The sequence below is a fragment of the Carlito syrichta genome, unplaced genomic scaffold (assembly GCF_000164805.1).
Source record: "Carlito syrichta isolate Samal-C Ts95f unplaced genomic scaffold, Tarsius_syrichta-2.0.1 Scaffold303726, whole genome shotgun sequence".
Taxonomy (NCBI): Eukaryota; Metazoa; Chordata; class Mammalia; order Primates; family Tarsiidae; genus Carlito; species Carlito syrichta.
In genome coordinates, this window is record NW_007247822.1 from 541684 (window position 1) to 563638 (window position 21955).

Sequence of the window (21955 nt, forward strand, 5' to 3'; positions counted from 1 at the left end):
AGGAAAACAATTCTAGACAATGTTATTATTTAATGACCTAGGAAAATGATGAACCAAAGATACAAAGTCGAACAAAGGTTGAAGTACCAGCAAAGCAGACCTTGTCTAAGGCAGGGTTTTAAGCTTACACATTATGCAGGTGCAAGATAAGCAGAGCTCCTAGGAGGGCCAGACGCATTATAGATGCCTTACTGTCGTCTGTCCAGAAAAATATCTATTAGCTACATAACGTTAATATACACACAAAACTAATATATTATTCTTGTGCCCGTTTGAGGCTTTTATTTTGCAATACATTTAATAATTAAAAAAGAGAAAATATGAGAGAGAAAGTACATGCAGAAGGATGGAAAAAGGAGGAGGAGAGGAAAGGAATGAAGGAAGAAGAAAGGGAGACAGAGAGAAGAAGAAAATTGAGTTTAAGTTTCAAGTTGTCTTCTGGCTTGGGTTCCCCTACCAGGGGATTTTATGGTGGCTTCAACTCTGATCTTACTTTGTAAATTCCTATAAAATGTATTTTGTAAATTGAAAATATACATATAAAATGTTATTTTAGCTTGCAATGGGTTGGGGTATAGTTATAGATTGAAGAAACTGTAGATAGATATAATGAGAAATGGAATTAAGCCAGGTAAAATCAAAACCAAAAGGTGGTTCTGTGAAATATGAATTTTCTGAATAGGTTTAGGAAACAACAGCTGGGTGAGACAAACTCTTGCCTGGAAGAATATCTAAATCTTAGCTACTTACAGATTTAATAGAACAGAAAAATATCTTTCCAAATCAAATGCAAACACTAAATATTAAAAGAAAAAATAAAAGGCTAAGTATACATGTGATAGAAGTAATTATAAAGTAGGTCTAAGTTTGAGATATGATAAACCAATAAAATTTTAGCAGATACTAGTGACCTGAGGGGTGAGGAGAGTCACGTTTATCTCAGCTTTGTACCAAATTTGGTGGCCAATGAAAGCAACTTAAGATCCTCAGACTTTAAAAATTAAAGGAGCAGGTTGGGATGATCTAAGCCTATTCTTATCAGTATACTGATGAGGAAAGAAAACACAAGTATGCATTGTATGGCCTTTCCAACCAGGTTAGTGACAGAACTGGACAAGAGGGTCTGATTCTGGTATTAGATCTCTCTATCTCTCCCGTCCCCTCCCCTCCCCTCTCCTCCCCTCCCCTTCCTCCTTTCCCCTCCTCTCTCAACTGAAGCAGTGGGAATAAAGAAGTAATAGACAAATCTGTAACTGGTGGTGATCGATTATTTGTCAACACCAATGCATAGATCATCTCTTTCATTGCTATACACTCTTGGTCTGTTTCCTTATATACAGAACTCAAGAATACATTTTTTTTTTTTTTAGCTTAAAGAAGTGTGTGTTTAGGAAAAGGAACAAATCATCCTCTTGGAGATTATCACAAAGTACTAAGAATAGATATTAATAAATAATATGTTTTAAAATTTGTATTTCTAATAATTATGGATGAATTATAATAGTGTATATTTATGGTGATATTTTGATATAAGCATATAATGTGTAGTGATCAAATCAGGGTAATTAGAGTATCTATCAACTTAATCATTTCCTTGTCTTGTGAGGAACATTCCAATTCTGCCCTTAGTTATTTTTAAATATTCAATAATGTATTGTTAACTATAGTCACCTTATTGTGCTACTGAAGACTAGATCTTATTCATTCTGTCTAATTGTATTTTTGTACTCATTAACCATCCTCTCTTTATTCCTCCCTCTCCACTACCCTTCTCAATCTCTGGTAACCCTAATCATATACTCCCTATAGAGTTCCTTTCTATTTGGCTTCCACATTTGAACAAGAACATGCAACGTTGGTCTTTCTGTGCCTGTTTTATTTCACTTAACATAATTCCATAAGTGTTCATCACTTAACATGGTACCATCCATGTCATTGCAGAAGACAGGATTTTATTCTTTTTATGGCTGAATAATATTTTGTTATGTATAGGTACCACATTGTCTTTATGAATTCATTCATTGAAGGACACAGGTTGATTCCGTGTATTGGTTATTTTGACTAATGCTGCAATAAACTTGGGAGTCCAAATTTCTCTTCAGTATACTGATTTCCTTTCTTCTGAATATATTCTCAGCAGTGGGATTGTTAAATTATATAGTAGTTCTATTTTTAGTTTTTTGAGGCACTTCAATACTAGCTATACTAATTTACATTCCTGCCAACAGTGTATGAAGGTTCCCCTTACCAGCATCTGTTATTTCCTATCTTTTGGATAAAAGCCATTTTAACTGGGATAAGATGACATCTCATCGTAGCTTTGGTTTGTATTTCTCTGATGATTAGTGACATTGAGCGATTTTTTTATATACCTGTTGAGCATTTATATTTGTATGTCTTCTTTTGAGAAATGTCTATTCAGATATTTTACCCATTTTTAAATTGGATTATTTTTTTCCCTATTGGATTATTTGAGCTCCTTACATATGCTGGTTATTCAGACGGGTATTTTGCAAATATTTTCCACCATTCTGTGGGTTGTCTCTTTGTTGATTGTTTCCTTTGCTGTGAAGAAGCTTTTTAGGTTGATGTAATCTCATTTGTTTATTTTTGCTTGGGTTGCCCAAACTTTTGAGGTCTTACTAAAAAAAATCCTTGCCCAGACAAATGTCTTTACACAATGTTTTTTCTACTAGTTTTATATTTTCTTTTTTTTTTTTTCCAAGTCGGAGTGTCACTCCATCTCCCAGGCTGGAGTTCAGTGGCAAGCTCACAGCCACCCCAGTGTCGACCTGCTGGGCTCCAGTGATCCTTCCACCTCAGCCTTCCAAGTAGCCAGAACTACAGGCACACGCTACCATACCCAACTAATTTTTGAAATTTATTTATTGTAGAAATGAGGTCTCACCAATTTGCCTGGGCTGGTCTCAAACCCGTGGGCTCATGCAATCCACTTGTCTCAGCCTCACAAAGTACTGGGATTATAAACTCAGCCACCAAGCCTTGCCTAGTTTCATATTTTTAAGTCTTAGATTTAAGTCTTTAACCCATGTTGATTTAGTTGTTGTATGTGGTAGGCCACAGGGGTCTAGTTTCATTCTGCAATGGATATCCAGATTTCCCACCACCATTTATCAAAGAGACTCTCCTTTCTTTAATGCATGTTCTTGGTAACTTTGTGGAAAATGAGTTAACTGCAAATGCAGGGATTTGTATCTGGGTTCTCTATTCTATTCTACTGGCCTATGTGTCTGTTTTTTATGCCAGAACCATACTGTTACTGTAGCTTTGTGGTACAGTTTGAGGTCAGGTAATGTGATGTCTCCAGCTTTGTTCTTTTTGCTTAGGATTGCTTTGGCTATTCTGAGTCTTTTGTGGTTACATATAAATTTAAGGATAATTTTTTGTATTTCTGTGAAGAATGTCATGATATTTTGAGAGGGGTTACATCAAATCTGTAGATTTCTTTGGATAGTATGACCATTTTAACAATATCGAGTCTTCCAATCCATGAGCATTGAATATATTTCCATTTTGTGTGTGTCCTCTTTACGTTCTTTCATCATTTATAGTTTTTATTGTAGAGATATTTTACTTCTTCAGTTAATTTTATTTCTGAGTAATTTTATTATATTTGTAGCTGTGGTTAATGAGATTATTTTCTTGGTTTCTTTTTGAGTTTATTTGCAGTTGACATATAAAAATGCTACTGATTTTTGTGTGTTGATTTTTGTGTCCTGCAAATTCACTGAAATTGTTTAGTAGTTCAGAGTTTTTTGATGGAGTATTTAGATTTTTCTAAATATAAGATCATATTGCCTGCTTTCAAGACTAATTTTACTTCTTTCTTTCCAAATTAGAATGCCATGTTTTTTTCCTTGTTTTTGTTTTGTTTTTCTTTTCTAATTTCTCTGGGTAGGAGTTTTAGTACTATGTTCAATGAATGTGGTAAAAATTAGAATCCCTGTCTTCTTCCAGATCTTAGAGGAACGGCTTTCAGTTTTTCCTCATTCAGTATGATACTAGCTGGGGGTTTGTCATACATAGTTTTTATTGTGTCAAGGTTTGTTCCTTTTATTCCCCCTCCCCTTTTTGAGTTTTTTATGAATATTCTTTGAATTTTTAATTGAATGCTTTTTTGGCATCTATTGAAATTAATGTTTGCATATATTTTGTCTTTCAGTCTGTTAATATGATATATCACATTTATTGATGCATGTGTTGAACTATCCTTGCATCCCTGGAATGGATCCCACTTGATCATGATGAGCAATTTTTTAGTATGTTGTTGTATTCAGTTTGCTAGTATTTTGTTGGAGAGTTTTATATCTATGTTCATCAGAGATATTGGTCAATAGTTTTATTTTTGTTGTTGTTGCAACTTTGTCTGTTTTGGTATCCAAGGGTAATAATGGCCTCATAGAATGAGTTTGGAACTATTTTCTCCTTCATGATTTTTTGGAATAGTTTGAGGAGAATTGGTATTAGTTCTTTAAATGTTTGGTAGAATTCAGCAGTGAAACCATCTAGTCCTGCACTTTCCTTTAATGGGATACTTTTTATTACTGCTTCTATCTCTTTACTTGCTATTCAGGTTATTTCTTCATGGTTCCATCTTGGTAGGTTGTATGTGTTTAGAAATATATCCATTTCTTTTAGTTTTTCCAATTTATTGTCATATAGTTGCTCATAATATTGCTGCTTTTAGGATTCTTTCGTTATCTTTGATCTTTGAGAATTTGATTATTGTGTGCCTTGAGGTAGTCTTATTTGAGTTGACTCTTCTTGGTGGTCTTTGACCTTCTTTAACCTGTGCATTCATATCTTTCTCTAGAAAGATCTTTAGATCTTTATTATTTGTTTATTTATTTGTTTGATTATTGTTATTATTTTTTTGAATAAGGTATTCATCCTAATTTTTCTTTCTGCATCCTCTTTGAGGCAAATAACTCTTAGAGTGCCCTTTTGAGGCTATTTTCTAGATCTTGTAGGTATGCTTTCTTATTTTTTTCTCTTCTGTCTGTGTATTTTCATATAACCTGCTTTCAAGCTTACTAATTCTTTCTTCTGCTTTATCAGTTCTTCTGTTGAGAGACTCTGTTGCATTTTTCAGTTTCACATTTGAATTTTCCAACTCCAGAAGTTCTACTTGATTTTTCTCATTTCAATGTTTTTGTTAAGTTTCTCTAATATTATTCTAAATTCCTTTTCAGTGTTATCTTAAAGTTCATTGAGCTTCTTTATGATAGCTATTTTGAATTTTTTGTCTAAAGGATTACATATTTCTGTCACTCAGGGTTGGTTACCAGTGTCTTGTTTAGTCTGCTAGGCGAGTTCATGTTTTCCTGGATGTTGCTGATGTTTGTAGATGTTTGTCAATGTCTGGGCATTTGAAGAGTTAGGTATTTACTCCAGTCTTTGTTGTCTGGTCTTATTTGTACCTGTTTTTTTGTTTTGTTTTGTTGTGAGGGCTTTTTAAGAATTCAAAAGATACTGATTACAGTGTTAGCACCTACATAGGGCCCTAAGTCCAAGAATGCTACAGCTCTTTCAGACTCCTAGATACATACTGTTGGTGGACTTGGGGAAGATAAGCGAGAATTCCTTGAGTTACCAGGCAAAGCCATTTACTCTCTTTCCCCAAGCAGGAATCTTTCTTCACACTGGACTGCCTACAGTTTGGGGAAGGGTGTGGTGTAGGCATTCTTGTGGTCACCACAGCTGGCACTGCTCTGAAGCCTTATAGTCCAACACAGTATTAGGATTCACCCAAGACTTGTGGCCACTATTACCTGCCTGCTGCTGTTTATTCAAGGCCCAAGGCCACTTAAGTCAGCAGGTGGTAAATTATGCTAGGTCTGTGCCCATCCCATCAAGATAATGGATTCCCTTCTCACTCAGGGTGAGTTTAGAAACACCATCCAGGAGCAAAAGCACCAAACTGGGACCTTCAGGAATCCACCAAGAGATTTATAGTATTGCATCTGAGCTGGTACCCAAGTTGTAAGGCAAAATCCTTTGTACTCTTACCTCTTCTTTCCCCAAGTGGAAAAAGTTTCTTCCTGCACTGCACTGCCTAGAGTTGGGAGCAATGCAGGTACTCCCATGGTCACCACAGCTGGTGTCACACTGGATTATACCCCAAGTCTACCACCTCCAAGACTAGTGCAGCACCAACACTTGCCCAAGGACTTTCAGTCCTTGCGGCCTGACTGTCCTCAAATTTATTCTGGTTTCCAGGTCACTTTAGTCAGCAGGCCACAATAGTCAGCTGGTGCCGAAGCCTGCCAGACCTGAGTTCCTCCTGCTTGGGCAAAGGATTTCCCTCTGACCCAGGGCTGGTCTAAATATTCCCTCTGTGGGCACTGGTAGAATTCTGCCCTATGTTGTGTTCCACTGTGATGGGGCAGCACTGAGTTCTAATGCAAAGACCCACACTTACCTCACTCTCTCTCCTGCAAGTACACAGATTTTCTCTTCACATTCTGTTACTTAGAGTTAGGAGTAGGAGGGTGTAGGCAATGCAAGACTATCTTTCCTATCTCCTCTGATGTCTCTTTCCTTGATATTATTTTAAAGTCAGGTACTGTGATTGCTTATTGATTTTTTTGGTTTTTATGAAGATGCTTTCTTGCATGGATAGTTGTTCCACTTGATGTCTCTGTGGGAAGTGGTCACCCAAGAGGGGTTCTGTTTGGCCATCTTGTTCTGCCTCCTCTCCCCTGTAAAATAACAATTATTTTTTAAAGAACTTTGATGAGACTACATAAGAAATTTTGTTCCTTTCTCTGACTATTTAGCAAAAAATACATGTGGACCAAGATGGGAAATTCAAGTGAAATAAATATAAACATAATTTCAGATAGACTTTAAGAACTTAAATCTAGTAGTTTTAGCAAGCATATCAAAGTACTCTCAATTACAAGAGAATAAATAGAGTTTGATTTGGCAGAATTCAAAACTCAAAAAATCAGGAGGAATTACTTTGGGAAATGTGAAGTTGGATCTCAAGAAAACCAGCAGGAAAATAATACCCTTGGGGATCTCTTCTTGCCAAATGCCTAGGACTACCCTGCTATCCTAATCTTCTAATCATCATCATAAATCAATGGGAATATTATGTGATTTACTGGATATATCTGGAAAGAGGCCATGGAAATTAGGTTGCCCTCAGGTGTTACAAGGGGTTGGTTGCTATTATGTCATTGCTGTTCTTAGCAGCAGCAGAAATTATTCTTCACCTGAAATTGTATCATTTTACAAGTACTTCTCAAATCATATTATTTTGCCTTTTGCTTGAGATTTCTCTGCTTATAATTGGCCTTTCAAATAGATGTTACATAACTGGATACATCCCTCGGTGATAAAGTCAAAATGGTAATTTCTAAGTGCCAGAAGCAAAGTACAAATCTTATTCTCTGTTTTGTCCCAAGAATCCAGTATAGTACTTGGCACACAGCAGATCTTCAATACGTGTTTGGTCAGTTGCATCAAAATGAAGGGACACTCAAGGGAAGAATAGTCTTGCAGGTTTCTGAGAACAGGCAAGGTGAAGATGTATCTATGTGTTACTTTTTCCTCCTTTTAGACTGAGACAATCCTAGACTATGTATTAAACTGATAAAAACAGCTTTGTAATGACTCTCCCAAGGGATAACTGTACCTCAAAGAATACTTGATGAACTTAAATGAGTTTCCAGCTAAAAAAGATAAGTGGACTGGGACAGGAGCCTTTATTCTAAAGCAGGGTCTGTTCCATCATTGGTATCTTATCCTTGAAATTGGAATTGTTTGGTGATTTTCACCCTCATTTTCTATTTATACAACTAGGTACATTTCCATTTAGGTTCTCACAGATATCTTAATTCACCATGACCTAAATATACCCCTTCAAAATTGTGTCTCTTCCCACCTTTCTCCATCTTACCAGTAAATGGCTCCATCACCCAAGCCAAAACTTGTAGGTTATAGGCAGTATTCCTTTTCATACCACTCCTGTCCACTCTATCAGCAAGCCATATCAGTCCTACTTCCAGAATACCTCTCAAATACCTCTTCTCCTCTCTGTCTCCATCACCCCACCCTAATCCAGCCCACCAGCATCTCTCACATGGAATACTGCAGGAGCCTCCTTCCTTTGGGGCTTCACCTCTACTCTGACCCCAAAAACTCAGCTTTCTGCACAATATCCACAGCAACTCTTTAAAGACATAAATTGGGGTTGGGCATGGTGGCTGACGTCTATAATCCTAGCACTTTGGGAGGCCAAGGTAAGAGGATTGCCTGAGCTCATGGGTTCAAGACCAGCATGGGCAACTTGATGAGACCTCATCTCCACAATTAAAAAAAAAAAAAAATTAGCCGGACATGGTGGTGCATGCCTGTAGTTCCAGCTACTTGGAAGGCTGAGGCAGAAGGATTACCTGAGCCCCACAGGTCAAGGCTGTGGTGGCTGTGAGTTGCCACTGCACTCTAGCCTGGGTGACAGAGTGTGACTCCAACTCCAAAAAAAGAAAAGATATAAATTGGATCATATTTATTCTACTCCCCAGCTTTAAAATACTCCAAAGCTTATATTTATGCTTTTAAGATTTATTCAGACTGTTGCACATAATGGAAGTTCATTTATTTTCATTAATATTCCATTATCTGCCTGTATTGTAATTAAGTTGTCCACTCTACTGTTGATGGAAGTGTGGATTGTTTCTAGTTTGGGACTGTTGCAAACAAAACTTCTACAAAAACCTTCTTATGTAAGTGTCCTGGTACACATATGCATACATTTCTGTAGAATGTAAATCTAGGAGTGTAATTGCTAAGTGTTAGGTTATGCAAAGACAAAGAAATTTATCAAAGCCAAGTGACAATAAACCATGATTGTAAAATTAGGTTTAAAAAAAAAGCACAGAAAATAATATAAAGAAAGTGATGAACTTGGGAAGGAAAGAGAGGACCATGATACGGAGGAAGGATGTGGAAGACTTCTGAGGTGCTGTTGATGTACTGTTGTTTGACCTGGATGGTGTTTATTTTATAACAGTTGGTTAAAATGTACATTTTCATTTTATGTACTCATCTGTGTGGTTGCTGTATTTCATAATAGAAGTAGCCAACCCTCAAATAATGCAAATACACCCCTGAAGTTGTACAAATACAAAACTAAAACTAAACCCTCCCAAGGCTTGGCATTGCATTTAGAGTGATTCCAGTCCCTTACCATGGTCAATAAGTCCTATGTGATATAAGCCCTGGCTACCTCCTCTCCTGTGTCCATTCACTTGTACTTTCTTATTTCTTCCTAATACACATCTGATTTTATGAATCACTAATGTTAGAGATCAGAAGACTTTTTCTGTAAAGGGCTAGTGGTTAATATACTTAAATGTTCAGGCCATTTGAATATCTGTCACATCAATCCAACTCGACCTTTATAGCATAAAAGCAACCAGAGACAATACCCAAACCAGAAGGTATGATTGTGTGAAAATAAAGCTTATTCACGAAAATAGGCCACATTTACAAAAATTTGGCCCATGGATTATAGTTTGACAACTCATGATTAGTTTTGTCTATTTCTTTCTTTCTTTCTTTCTTTCTTTCTTTCTTTCTTTTTATTTAAGAAATGAAATCTCACTTGAACTCCTGGCCTTAAGCAATCCTCCCACCTCAGCCTCCCAAAGTGCTAGAATTACAGGTGTGAACTAATGCACCTGGCCAATTTTGTCTATTTCTATTTTCTTTCAAACTAGACTCTTAGCTCCACAGGGTCATAGTTGTCCTGGTCACTATCATAGCTCTTTTTTTTTTTTGAGTTGGAGTCTCACTCTGTCACCCAGACTGGAGTGCAGTGGCCGCTCCCGGCCACCGCAGCCTCGACCTGCTGGGCTCCGGCGATCCTTCCACTTCAGCCTTCTAAGTAGCCGGAATTATAGGCATGTGCTACCACGCCCGGCTGATTTTTTGATTTATTGTAGAGATGAGGTCTCGCCTGCCCAGGTGGGTCTCGAACCCATGGGCTCAGGCAATCCACTCACCTCAGCCTCCCAAAGGCGCGGGATTACAGGCTGAGCCACCGAGCCTGGCTTATCATACCTCTTAGAACATATATATGTGTGCCCTCATTCGTGAAATAATATATCTACTGACTTAATTCTATACATTTACATATGTTTCTGTTCCTCCTCAGGATTTCATATAAATGAATACTCTCACCGTTGTAAATAAAGTGCTTACCATATATTGAGCCTTTCTATGTGTTTGGCATTAAGCTAGCCACATTTCATGCATTATGTCATATAACCTTCACAGTGATTATCTAAGTAGGAGCCATTGTTATTTCTATCTTATAGATGTATAAAATAAATTTCAGCAAAGTTAAAGACCTTGATCAAGATCACACGACAAGTCACTGCTGAGGCTGACAGTCAAATCCTTGTACTTAACCCCCACGCTATCATGAACGTTGTCTTGTAATTTAGATAAGAGCCCGTTGCTGCTGGGTTATTATAAATTTAAATGAAATACAAGGTAAGAATTCAGTAATGTTAGTTACTTGGTACTTTATCTTGGCTAATTCTCTCAAAGTACCTGACAGCATTATTAGTACTATTTTTACTCCTAATTTACATTTAGTCCAAATTTAAAGCCTCAGTTTAAAGTATCATGAGCCCTAATTATATTAAGGAATCAAGCTCAAAGCGTTTGAGATATTTGTTCAGATTCACACAGTCAAGGAAACTGGAATTTGAATTTAGTTTTTTGGCTTAGACTCTCTACTCAATGAAATGCTGTAAGAGAAGAACAGATCAGGTGACAAGGAAATTCTGGGTAATGACTAAAATCTCAAAAGAGAACTTAAAAAGCCTTGTAAAATATAGATAGGATTTGGACAAGAGCAATTTTGCCGGAGTAAAAGCAGGGTCATTGGAGAGACGTGTTCTTAGTTTAGAAAACTTTTTGGCCAAAGTGTCAAAGACAGGAAAGCACAGACCCACAGGACAGCTCAGCACCTGGAAGGGGTAACAAGGGTGCTGGGCACTGGCCTGGATGAAGTCCTCAGGGCAGGGCAAAGAAAGGAAGAAAAGCGGTTTTAGAAAATTCTGGGCATGCTGACATTTAAGAGGAAGAGGAATGCTAAAGGATATGGAGAAGGTGTGGTGAGGAATGGAGGGAAAAAGGTGAGGAGTGGGTTCTGAAAGCCAAGGGAGAAACTTCCTGGAAAGTTCCAGTCAAATGCACAAGCCTCAGGAACCTTTGGTGGCTTCAGCAGCTGCCATATCTGCCTGCAATATTGTGGATATAGTCACAGAATACACTAGTCCTAACGTAGGCAAGGAAGGTCAAAGCAAGTATATCCTTTTCCTTTTTATTTTTTATTTTATTTTTTTTTGAGTTGGAGTCTCACTCGGTCGCCCATACTGGAGTGCAGTGACTGCTCCCAGCCACCGCAGCCTCGACCTGCTGGGCTCCAGCAGTCCTTCCGCCTCAGCCTTCCAAGTAGCTGGAACTACAGGTGCGCACTATCACACCCAGCTAATTTTTTTATTTATTGTAGAGATGAGGTCTCACCAAGTTGCCCAGGCAGGTCTCGAACCTGCAGGCTAGGTAATCCACTCACCTCGGCCTCCCAAAGTGTGGGATTACAGGCTGAGCCACCGAGCCCGCTAACCTTTTCCTTTAAGAAGCTATGGCAAGCCAGGCTCGGTGGCTCAGCCTGTAATCCTATGCCTTGGGAGGCTGAGGTGAGTGGATTGCCTGAGCCTGCGGGTTCGAGACCCGCCTGGGCAACTTGGCAAGACCTCATCTCTACAATAAATCAAAAATTAGCCAGGCGTGGTAGCACGCGCCTATAGTTCCAGCTACCTGGAAGGCTGAGGCGGAAGGATCACCGGAGCCTAGCAGGTCGAGGCTGTGGTGGCCGGGAGCGGCCACTGCACTCCAGTCTGGGCGACAGAGTGAGACTCCAACTCAAAAAAAAAGAAGAAGAAGAAGCAGCTATGGCAGGGCCAGGCTCAGTGGCTCAGCCTGTAACCCCAGCACTTTGGGAGACTGAGGTGAGTGGATTGCCTGAGCCCGCGGGTTCGAGACCCACCTGGGCAACTTGGCGAGACCTCATTTCTATAATAAATCAAAAAATTAGCCAGGCTCAGTGGCTCAGCCTGTAATCCCGTGCATTTGGGAAGCTGAGGTGAGCGGATTGCCTGAGCCTGCGGGTTCGAGACCCGCCTGGGCAACTTGGCAAGACCTCATCTCTACAATAAATCAAAAATTAGCCAGGCGTGGTAGCACGCGCCTATAGTTCCAGCTACCTGGAAGGCTGAGGCGGAAGGATCACCGGAGCCTAGCAGGTCGAGGCTGTGGTGGCCGGGAGCGGCCACTGCACTCCAGTCTGGGCGACAGAGTGAGACTCCAACTCAAAAAAAAAGAAGAAGAAGAAGCAGCTATGGCAGGGCCAGGCTCAGTGGCTCAGCCTGTAACCCCAGCACTTTGGGAGACTGAGGTGAGTGGATTGCCTGAGCCCGCGGGTTCGAGACCCACCTGGGCAACTTGGCGAGACCTCATTTCTATAATAAATCAAAAAATTAGCCAGGCTCAGTGGCTCAGCCTGTAATCCCGTGCATTTGGGAAGCTGAGGTGAGCGGATTGCCTGAGCCTGCGGGTTCGAGACCCGCCTGGGCAACTTGGCAAGACCTCATCTCTACAATAAATCAAAAATTAGCCAGGCGTGGTAGCACGCGCCTATAGTTCCAGCTACCTGGAAGGCTGAGGCGGAAGGATCACCGGAGCCTAGCAGGTCGAGGCTGTGGTGGCCGGGAGCGGCCACTGCACTCCAGTCTGGGCGACAGAGTGAGACTCCAACTCAAAAAAAAAGAAGAAGAAGAAGCAGCTATGGCAGGGCCAGGCTCAGTGGCTCAGCCTGTAACCCCAGCACTTTGGGAGACTGAGGTGAGTGGATTGCCTGAGCCCATGGGTTCAAGACCTACCCAGGCAACTTGGCGAGACCTCATCTCTACAATAAATTTTAAAAAACAAAAAAATTAGCCGGGTGTGGTAGCACACACAGGTAGTTCTGGCTACTTAGAAGGGTGAGGCAGAAGAATCGCCGGAGCCCAGCAGGTCAAGGCTGCGGTGGCTGGGAGCATGCTATTGCACTCCAGTCTGGGCAACAGATTGAGACTCCAACTCAAAAAAAAAAAAAGAAGAAGAAGAAGCTATGACAGAATGAGCCCCTGGAGCAGGCTGTGAAACATTTAAGAGATGGCAAGGAATGAAGCATGCTTGTTTACTGCAGACAGCAGGCTGTCTTTTTCATTTCTGCAAAATATACTGTAATTTTGAATGTGGTTTTTTCCCTCTTAATTATCTCTGTCCTTGCCCATCTACCTGAAAAGTATGACCTGCTTCCTGTGTTAGTTGATTCTAATCAGACCACCTGTTTAGTCCCTTCCCCTTGCATTAGAATCTTTATAACAGAGAAAAGAAAGTAGAAGGTGAACTCGGGGATCATAGCAGTGAAAATGAATGGGCCAGGGGAAGGCAGAGTGTTGGGCAGAGAGCTGGGAGCAAGAGGAGTTAGAAAACCAGGAGGAAGATTCACAAACGGGCAGGGGTGGTCTGATCACCGGGGTCCAGACCCTCGGTGAGAATGAGAACTGAGAACAGGCCCCACGTGTCTTTACTTTGACAAATCTTTGGGATATAGGTGGGAAATGTAAAACAAACCAATAAATGGGAGTTTATTGCCCAGTACAGTGATAGTCCATTTGGGTATAACAGAGGGAAGAGGCCAAATCCTTTCCTACAAAGTGTACCCAAGTATGGGAACAGTGGATGTGCTTTTGTATTATACACATAGTCCTTATATTCCTAGTCAGTGATGAGACTAATGAGGTCTGGATTTGGAGGTGAGGCTAGACAGATAGCTAAGGAAGAATGAATAGAAGAGGAAGCCTGTTGGCGTGACCCTGCCACCTTGAATTTAACTATCTGATTTCTCTGCATGTAGGAACCAACATTTTAGTGCCTGATTTCACAGGGCTAGTTTGTGGCTAGTAATTAATTCATTGTCTACTCTTCTTTACAAGAGGCATAGATTTTAGATAATGAGAACAGCGTAAGTGTGGAAGTAATCTTGTACTCCTTCCTACCTGCATTTTGTCTTAAAATGTCAGTGCTCATTTGACCAAGTCCGAGCAGTGTTTAATCTGAGTTAGAGGACTAAAGGGAATTTCTGCATCAGGGACAAGGAGTATTGATAAGAATGTGAAAAAAATGATAGTGTCTGTCCCAACATTGTCTTTTTCTACCTTTTTACAGGAAAGACCTGAATTCTCTTTCCTTTCTGGGATGGGTTTGTTTATTAACCCAACCAAGATCACAGAGGACATTTTTCATTGCTACGTCTGGAAAAGTTCCAACACTGAGTCATGCATGTTTACTTTAGAAACTATATCTAGCCTGGATTAAGGAGCAGTAAGCTGCTATATAGTTTTTGGAAAAGAAGCATATCTAGCCACAAAGAACAGAATCATGCTTAAAAGCAAATAATCAAATTGGGTTTGTGCCCTTAAAATAGCCTGAGCAGAAATAGCCATCTGTTCTATGGAATAATTGCAATTTGTTCTTGTTGTTGTTTAAAAAGTATGCAAACCTTTGGGAGGCTGAGACGAGTGGATTGCCTAAGCCTGCGGTTCGAGACCAGCCCAGGCAACTTGTTGAGACCTCGTCTGTACAATAAAGAAAAATTAGCCAGGCATGGTAGTGCACACCTGTAGTTCTGGCTGCTTGGAAGGCTGAGGTGGAAGGATTGCCGGTGCCCAGCAGTTCGACGCTGGGGTAGCCATGAGTGTGCCTACTGCACTCTAGCCTGGGCAACAGAGTGAGACTCCAACTCAAAAAAAAATGTGCAAACTTTATTATTCAAACTGAATTCTTGTTTTGGCCACCTGCAAAGCTAGTACCTGGAGCTAGGGACAAGAAAGAAGAATGCCACAGATGGCCCTCTCATAGGGGCCGCATATATCCCTTAACGTGAGAACATACCTCTTCAGCCTTGTCAAGGAAACTTATTTGATCTGTTCCTCACTATTCACCTATTCCTCATCTATTCCTAACTATTTTCTCAACTTATTCTGCAGTTATCACCCATTTTGAGAAGGAAAACAAGAAAATATATTCCACCCAGTGTTTATGTTTTGAAAGAACAACTACTGACAGAAGGTGAAAGCAAACAAAAGGTTAAAGTGAAGACCCACCCTCCCCCATCTTCTGCTCATTTCTAACTGAGGGGACAGGTGGAAAGTAAAGGGGGAAGGGAGTGAGCACTCATGCTGTTCTTTACCTTGAGCATGGGGCTATCAACCTCTCTGAGATTTCAGCCATGCCAGAAGGTACTGGAGTGTGAGCTGGGCTCCCAGCACTTCTCGTGAGCGGTGCAGCCCTCCAGCCCTGGTCTGGGCTTCTGAAGTAGGTGGCAGGATTCCATCCTCCACACACCGTCGCCTCAGAGCATTCACAGGAAACCTGGATCACACAAACTCTTGCTCCAAACTGAAAAACAAAAGGAATCTAAGGACCTTTCCTGCTAACCATTGTGTAACTCTGGGATAGAATTAGATTTTGAGAATCACAGTTTGAATGGATCAGGGTCCTCATCCTCCCATGTTCCTTTTCTTTCCTACTGCTTTCTTGCTTTTTTTTTTTTTTTTTTTTTTGAGAATGAAAATACCAGAAGATCAAGGGAAAAGTAATGTGAACAGCTAGAGTCATTTGGATTCTATAGGCTGAAAATATATTGTCTGAATGTGGGATGAGATAGAAATCTATTTATTAAGGTTTTGATTTGATAGAAAATATTTTTGTTCTTCAAAACTATCTGTATTTTTATGTCCCTTATTTTGATCTTCAGGGGAAAGATTCCTCATAGTAACTGTGAAGATGAAAAGAAATAATATGAAGTATTTAGAACAGTGACTGGCATATCATTAGATGCCTAGTAAACAGGAGTTCCACTTTCCTTGTTAGATGAATATGCCTGTCTATGCTGTTTCCTGAGAGAGGATTAGAATTAGGGCAGGGGAGCATGAGAATGAGAGAGAGCTTTGAGGGTGAGTCAACAAAGTAGCTGCATTTCCACCCATTGATGGATAGGCGTTGCTCAGCGCTTAGATGGCAACTGTTATTATACATTCCGAATTCAAGGTCCCTAAAAAAAATGGGCTTATGTCCTACGACTCGTTTGCCTTCAGTAAAGCTGGCTGCTTGCCATCTGGGAGTGTTCCCATTCTTTCCCTCTCATGCTGTGTCCTCTGGCTGGGAGTGGCTGGCTTCTCTTTTCCACTCCTCTCTGGCTATCTTGACTCACGCACACTCTCCATTCAGCCTCTCCCACCCCTACCCGATTGAATGTGAAGCCTTCCTTGGAGCTCTTTTAACATCTTGTCTGTAATTCCTCTCACTCATCTTCTGCCATGATGATGTGGCGGTTAAGAGTTTGGGTCCTGTGAACTGACTGCATGGGTTCTAACCCAAACTCTGCCACAGACTTGATGTGTGAGGTCAGAGAAATAAGTTGACTTCTCTGAAAGTGTGTCTTCATCTATAATAGGGGAACCATGGAACCTGCTTCAGAGAGTTGAAGATTAAATGAGATACACGATATATGTCCTGGTCTTAACTTCCTTCCTCGAGACTACTGTGTGCTCTACGCAAACTGTGGTTTGCAGACCAGAAACATTGCGGTTACCTGACAGCCTGTCATCCACGCAGAAACACCAGACCTGCCCTAGACCTATGAAATCAGCATCTGCATCTTAACAAGATCCCCAAGTGATTCAAATATATATTAAAATTTGAGAACCCCTGCACTCAATTGGGTTGCTAAAGCTGATATTTTAATTATTCTAGTAATTCCCACCTGGGAAATAGATCTTAACTCCCATGAGATAACTTATTTGTCAGGATCCTTCAGACCAGTGGTTCTCAAAGTGTTGTCCCTGGATCAGCAGCATCAGTTCGCTTGGGAATTTGTTAGAAGAGCTCATTTATGGGTGATTCTGAGGCTTACTACAGGTTGAGACCCACTGCTTTAGAACATGGGGAAGCTACCACATTACTTCTTTCTGCCTTGCATTTCACTTCTCTTCCATCTCTTTTTTTTTTTTTTTTTTTTTTTGAGTTGGAGTCTCACTCCTTCACCCAGGCTGGGGTGCAGTGGCACGCACACTCATGGCCACCCCAGCATCAACCTTCTGGGCTCCAGCGATCCTTCCGCCTCAATCTTCCAAGTAGCAGGAACTACAGATGCGCGCTACCATGCCCAGCTATTTTTTATTTTATTGTAGGGACAAGGTCTCGCCAAGTTGCCTAGGCTGCTCAGGCAACCCACTTGCCTCGGCCTCCCAAAGAGCTGGGATTACAGACTGACCACCAAACCTGGCCCTCTTCCATCTCTTAAAGAAGCAAGGAAGGCAGGCTGTCGTAATGTATGGAGTGTTTCCACTGCCCATTTGCGGATATCTACTGGTGCACATACACAACTTAATATCTACCTGGTAGACTTATGAAAGAGTACTGTTTCTGGTAGATGGAACACGTAGCCTATATGACTTACCTGCAGTCCCTGTATTTTGTTTTGCTTTATTTTGTTAATTTTATTCATTTTTTGAATAGGTAATAGATGCACATGGTACAAAATTTCCAAGGTACAAGAGTTTATCGTGAAAAGTAAGTCTCCCTCCTTGCCCAGTAATATAGTTCTCATCTTGAAAGGCAATCACTGCTCTTTCATTCATTCTACACATTTATTGAGTACCTACTATGTGCCAGTACTGTTTTGGGCACTGGATTTGGAGCAAAACAGACAAAACCCTGTGCCTTCATGGAGCTTAAATTTTGGGCACCAATTTTTTATATTCTGATGTATGGCCAGTACACCTGAGTAGTTAACAGAAGAGGTCTAGAGTAAAATCAACTGATTCTGGGTCCTATTTGTTCCATATTCTGAATGGTCTTGGATTATTTATTCCACCACTACAAACTATGTTTTATTTTGAAATGGAAGTAACAATTTTGTTTTATAAGATTGTTAGAATTAAATGAGATAATACTTTAAAGCGCCAAACACAGTGCCTAGAACATAGTAAATGCTCAATAAATATGAGTGTCAATTTTAATAGTGTGCTCTCATTCTACTTTTCTGTAATGCAGACTAAACATAGTTAAAGGATTTATTTTCCCAAGTTTTCATTTCTTCTTTTTACTGTATAATCAGAAAAATTACATTTTAAAGAATAAGCAATGGCAAATTTGAGTCTTCTAAGTTTGATCATTAACTGCTTGTATGTAAGATTATTTGCTGAGCTCTATAAGAAATCAACTCCTAATAAATCAGTAGAGTATAAAGACTGTGTTTCTTTTCATTCTTTCTAATCTACCTTTTTAAATCCTATGTAATTTGGAGAGTTTGTACTATTAATTCATTTGGAGGTGTTTTGCACTATTAATTTCAACTTTACAATGGTCACAGAATACATACTTTGGGGAGATTCTGCCTTTTAAAGCAAAATTAAGTACTTCTGAATAAAGTTTTTAACAATACAGCTTGGTATCGTTATTTTAAGGAACTTTCTCTATAATTCAAGTCTCCAGCTAGATGAGAAGATGACTTTCAATCCCTGTAGAAGCAACAAAAGTATTCCTTGGTGATGATCTTAAGGTGGAAAACGTTTAGGAGAAAATTACATGGGGGTGGGGAAGAAGGAGAGAATAAAAGAAGGGAGAAAGAAAAGAGAAAAAAAGAACTTCTAGAACAAGAAAACACTTTTTAAATATTAGGCTAAGAACTGTTTCCTTTATTCAGCATCAAAAAAAAATCATTAGTGGACTTAATGAAAGATTGCAAGGATGTTGGGTTGAGCATAGTATACCATATACTGGACCATTGACTTGGAATCTGGGAATGAAGGAATGTGGGTACACCTGTACCACAGTCCTGATATAATTTAGTATATTCTCTTTCTTTTTCTCTTTTGTTCCTGACTCTGTTTTGTATTGTTTTTCAAGGCAGACAAAGTTTATGGATTGATTATGATCTAGGAGGTTTTTTTATTTTTTGGTTTTGTTTTTGTTTTTGTTTTTGAGCCAAGTCATGATATAGGACTAGGAATGAGAAATAGCTGAGAAATTGAAATGAAATGTCTCCAAACAGCTTTTATTATTTGGTTAATGGTGGATCCGGTGGATTTGGGGAGTTTTCTGTTCTTTTTTACTTAATTTCCAGGCTCTTATATGTTATTGACAGAAATAGATTGACAATAAAAAAATCAGTCCTCAAAATAAAAGTTTTGAAAGGCATATAGTCAACATGCAATAGATGCGGCATTCTCTATTGGCATTTGTCACTGTAGTTCTCCTGGACTTTGTACTAATCACATAATGCACTACAGAGCTAATTCTAATTTATTAAAGAGACATTAGGCGACCAGTGTGTGACCTCTTTGGCTTACCTTTGGACCTTGTCATTTCTCATTCTTCTCTGTTTCAGTTACTATTATTAAATAATAACCCTGCTCTGAACTTAGTAGTTTAAGGTATTATTATCTCCCATGGTTCTGTGAGTTAGCTGAGCTCAACTGGGCTCTTGGGATCTTTCATGAGATTGTAGTTAAATAAGTGTTGAGAGGAGGAGGAACTTGACTGGATGTCCAAGATGGTGTCTTCATTCGAATGTCTGACACTTCAGTTAGGGTGGCAGAAACAGCTGAAGGCTGTCTGGGTGCTCTCTCTCCCTCTTTCCATCTTTCCCTCCCTCCCTCCCTTCCTGGGACTCAGAGAGTCTGCAAAGTCTCTTTGAACTCAAACTCAGTTATGCAAAATGGCTTTCCCCGAATTTTATTGTTAAAAACTCCAGCCAATCCAGATTCCAATAAGATCACTACACAAGTACATGGATAAAAAGAGATATGGTTCATTGGAGGTGGGGAGGACATCTTTAAAGACTAGCTACCAATACCATCTGCCAGAAAATAGTCAAATATCTGTAACACAACTGTTAATTCCACTGCACCAAGCACATCTAAGAATCATAAACCTCTACAACTAGTTTTTAGTAAGGGAAAATGTATGGTTCTTGGTAACATATTTTTAAGCTAAATATATAATAATAATAAATATATGACTGTCATTCATTACTAGAATTACCTTGCTTTGTTTACACACAGTTGTACCTGTTTGAAGCTGCCACTAACCAAAATATTTTTGGTGGGTTTTTTTGGGGTTTTTTTTTTTTTGAGTTGGAGCCTCACTCTGTCGCCCAGACTGGAGTGCAGTGGCCGACCTGCTGGGCTCCGGCGATCCTTCCGCCTCAGCCTTCCAAGTAGCTGGAACTACAGGTGCACGCTACCCGCCCGGCTCATTTTGATTTATTGTAGAGATGAGGTCTCGCTGCCCAGGCGAGTCTCGAACCCACTCACCTCAGCTTCCCAAAGGCGCGGGATTACAGGCTAAGCCACCGAGCCCGGCTGGGTGTTTTTTTTGAGTTGGAGTCTCATTCTGTCACCCAGACAGGAGTGCAGTGGCATGCTCCCGGTCACCGCAGCCGCAACCTCTCAACTTGCTGGGCTCCGGCGATCCTTCCGCCTCAGTCTTCCAAGTAGCTGGAATTACAGGCATGCATTATCACGCCTGGCTGATTTTTTTGATTTATTGTGGAGATGAGGTCTCACTGCCCAAGTGGGTCTTGAACCCGCGGGCTCAGGCAATCCACTCACCTCAGCCTCCCAAAGCGCAGGATTACAGGCTGAGCCACCGAGTCCGGCGTATTTTTGGATTATAAAATGGATTGGAGGCAGTTAACAAGTCCCACTATGCAGTTCATCTCTTTCTTTTCTAATCTTTGGTACAGTTGTTTATTGTACTGTGTAATAATTTTAGAATGATTGTTGAAGGAAGAGCGAATTAATTTTGTTTTTGTTATTGTTCACTTATTCATTTGTTCAATCAATAAGTATTTGTTGACTTCTTATGCTGAGCCAGACCCTAAATCAGATAATTTAAGGTGTGAGCCAGACCCTAAATCAGGGACAATTTGTGGCTGTGGTGAACTTTGCCTTTACCAGTATAAATAAATAGTAGCAGTGAATGTTAACTATTTGATTTCATGTATTTAGATAGTTGAGCACTGGGAAAAGCTATATTACAGAATAATGGTAATAGTGCTGGTTAAACCCTGACTTTCTTTGCACATTATCTCATTTAAATCCCCCCGGCGGGGTCTTAGGGTAGAGGCAGACTTATTATCCCAGTTTTATAGAGGTTGGAACTATGACTTCATGCAGTTAAATGATGTTTCACAGGTCACCCAACCAATAAATAGTAGAGCTTAGATTTGACCTCAGACTACCCACTGCACAAAACTGTATTAAGATAATACCATTGCCTTTACCTTTGAATTCCATGTCTTTTAAGAGATGTTTTCACCATTCTAAAATGGCAGGTGCACACTTGCTTAATGTCATAAGCCTACTGTATTTTTGTCAACCTTTGGCCAAATGTATTGATAGCTCTCACCCCTACCCCAGGCTTTTTTTGGTTTCACAGTGACCATTTCTGAAATCATCTAAGAAGGATGATAGATATTTACTTTCATTAAAACTTTACCATCAGCCGGGCTCGGTGGCTCAGCCTGTAATCCCACGCCTTGGGAGGCTGAGGTGAGTGAATTGCCTGAGCCCGTGGGTTCGAGACCCACCTGGGCAGCAAGACCTCATCTCTACAATAAATCAAAAAATCAGCCAGGCGTGGTAGCGCCTGCCTGTGATTCTGGCTACTTGGAAGGCTGAGGTGGAAGGATCACCGGAGCCCAGCAGGTCGAGGCTGCGGTGGCCGGGAGCAGCCACTGCACTCCAGTCTGGGTGACAGAGTGAGACTCCAACTCAAAAAAAAAAAAGAGAGAAAA

General features: G+C 40.2%; 1 protein-coding gene across 1 annotated transcript in view; it reads left to right on the top strand.

The window, feature by feature from the left end:
• The window catches only part of ANK3 (ankyrin 3), a 354985-nt gene that overhangs the window by 226789 nt on the left and 106241 nt on the right, over positions 1 to 21955 (top strand). The window contains exon 25 of the mRNA XM_021712923.1: positions 17671 to 17724. Coding sequence (XP_021568598.1) covers positions 17671 to 17724 — 54 coding nt within the window. The remainder of the gene's footprint in view (positions 1 to 17670; positions 17725 to 21955) is intronic.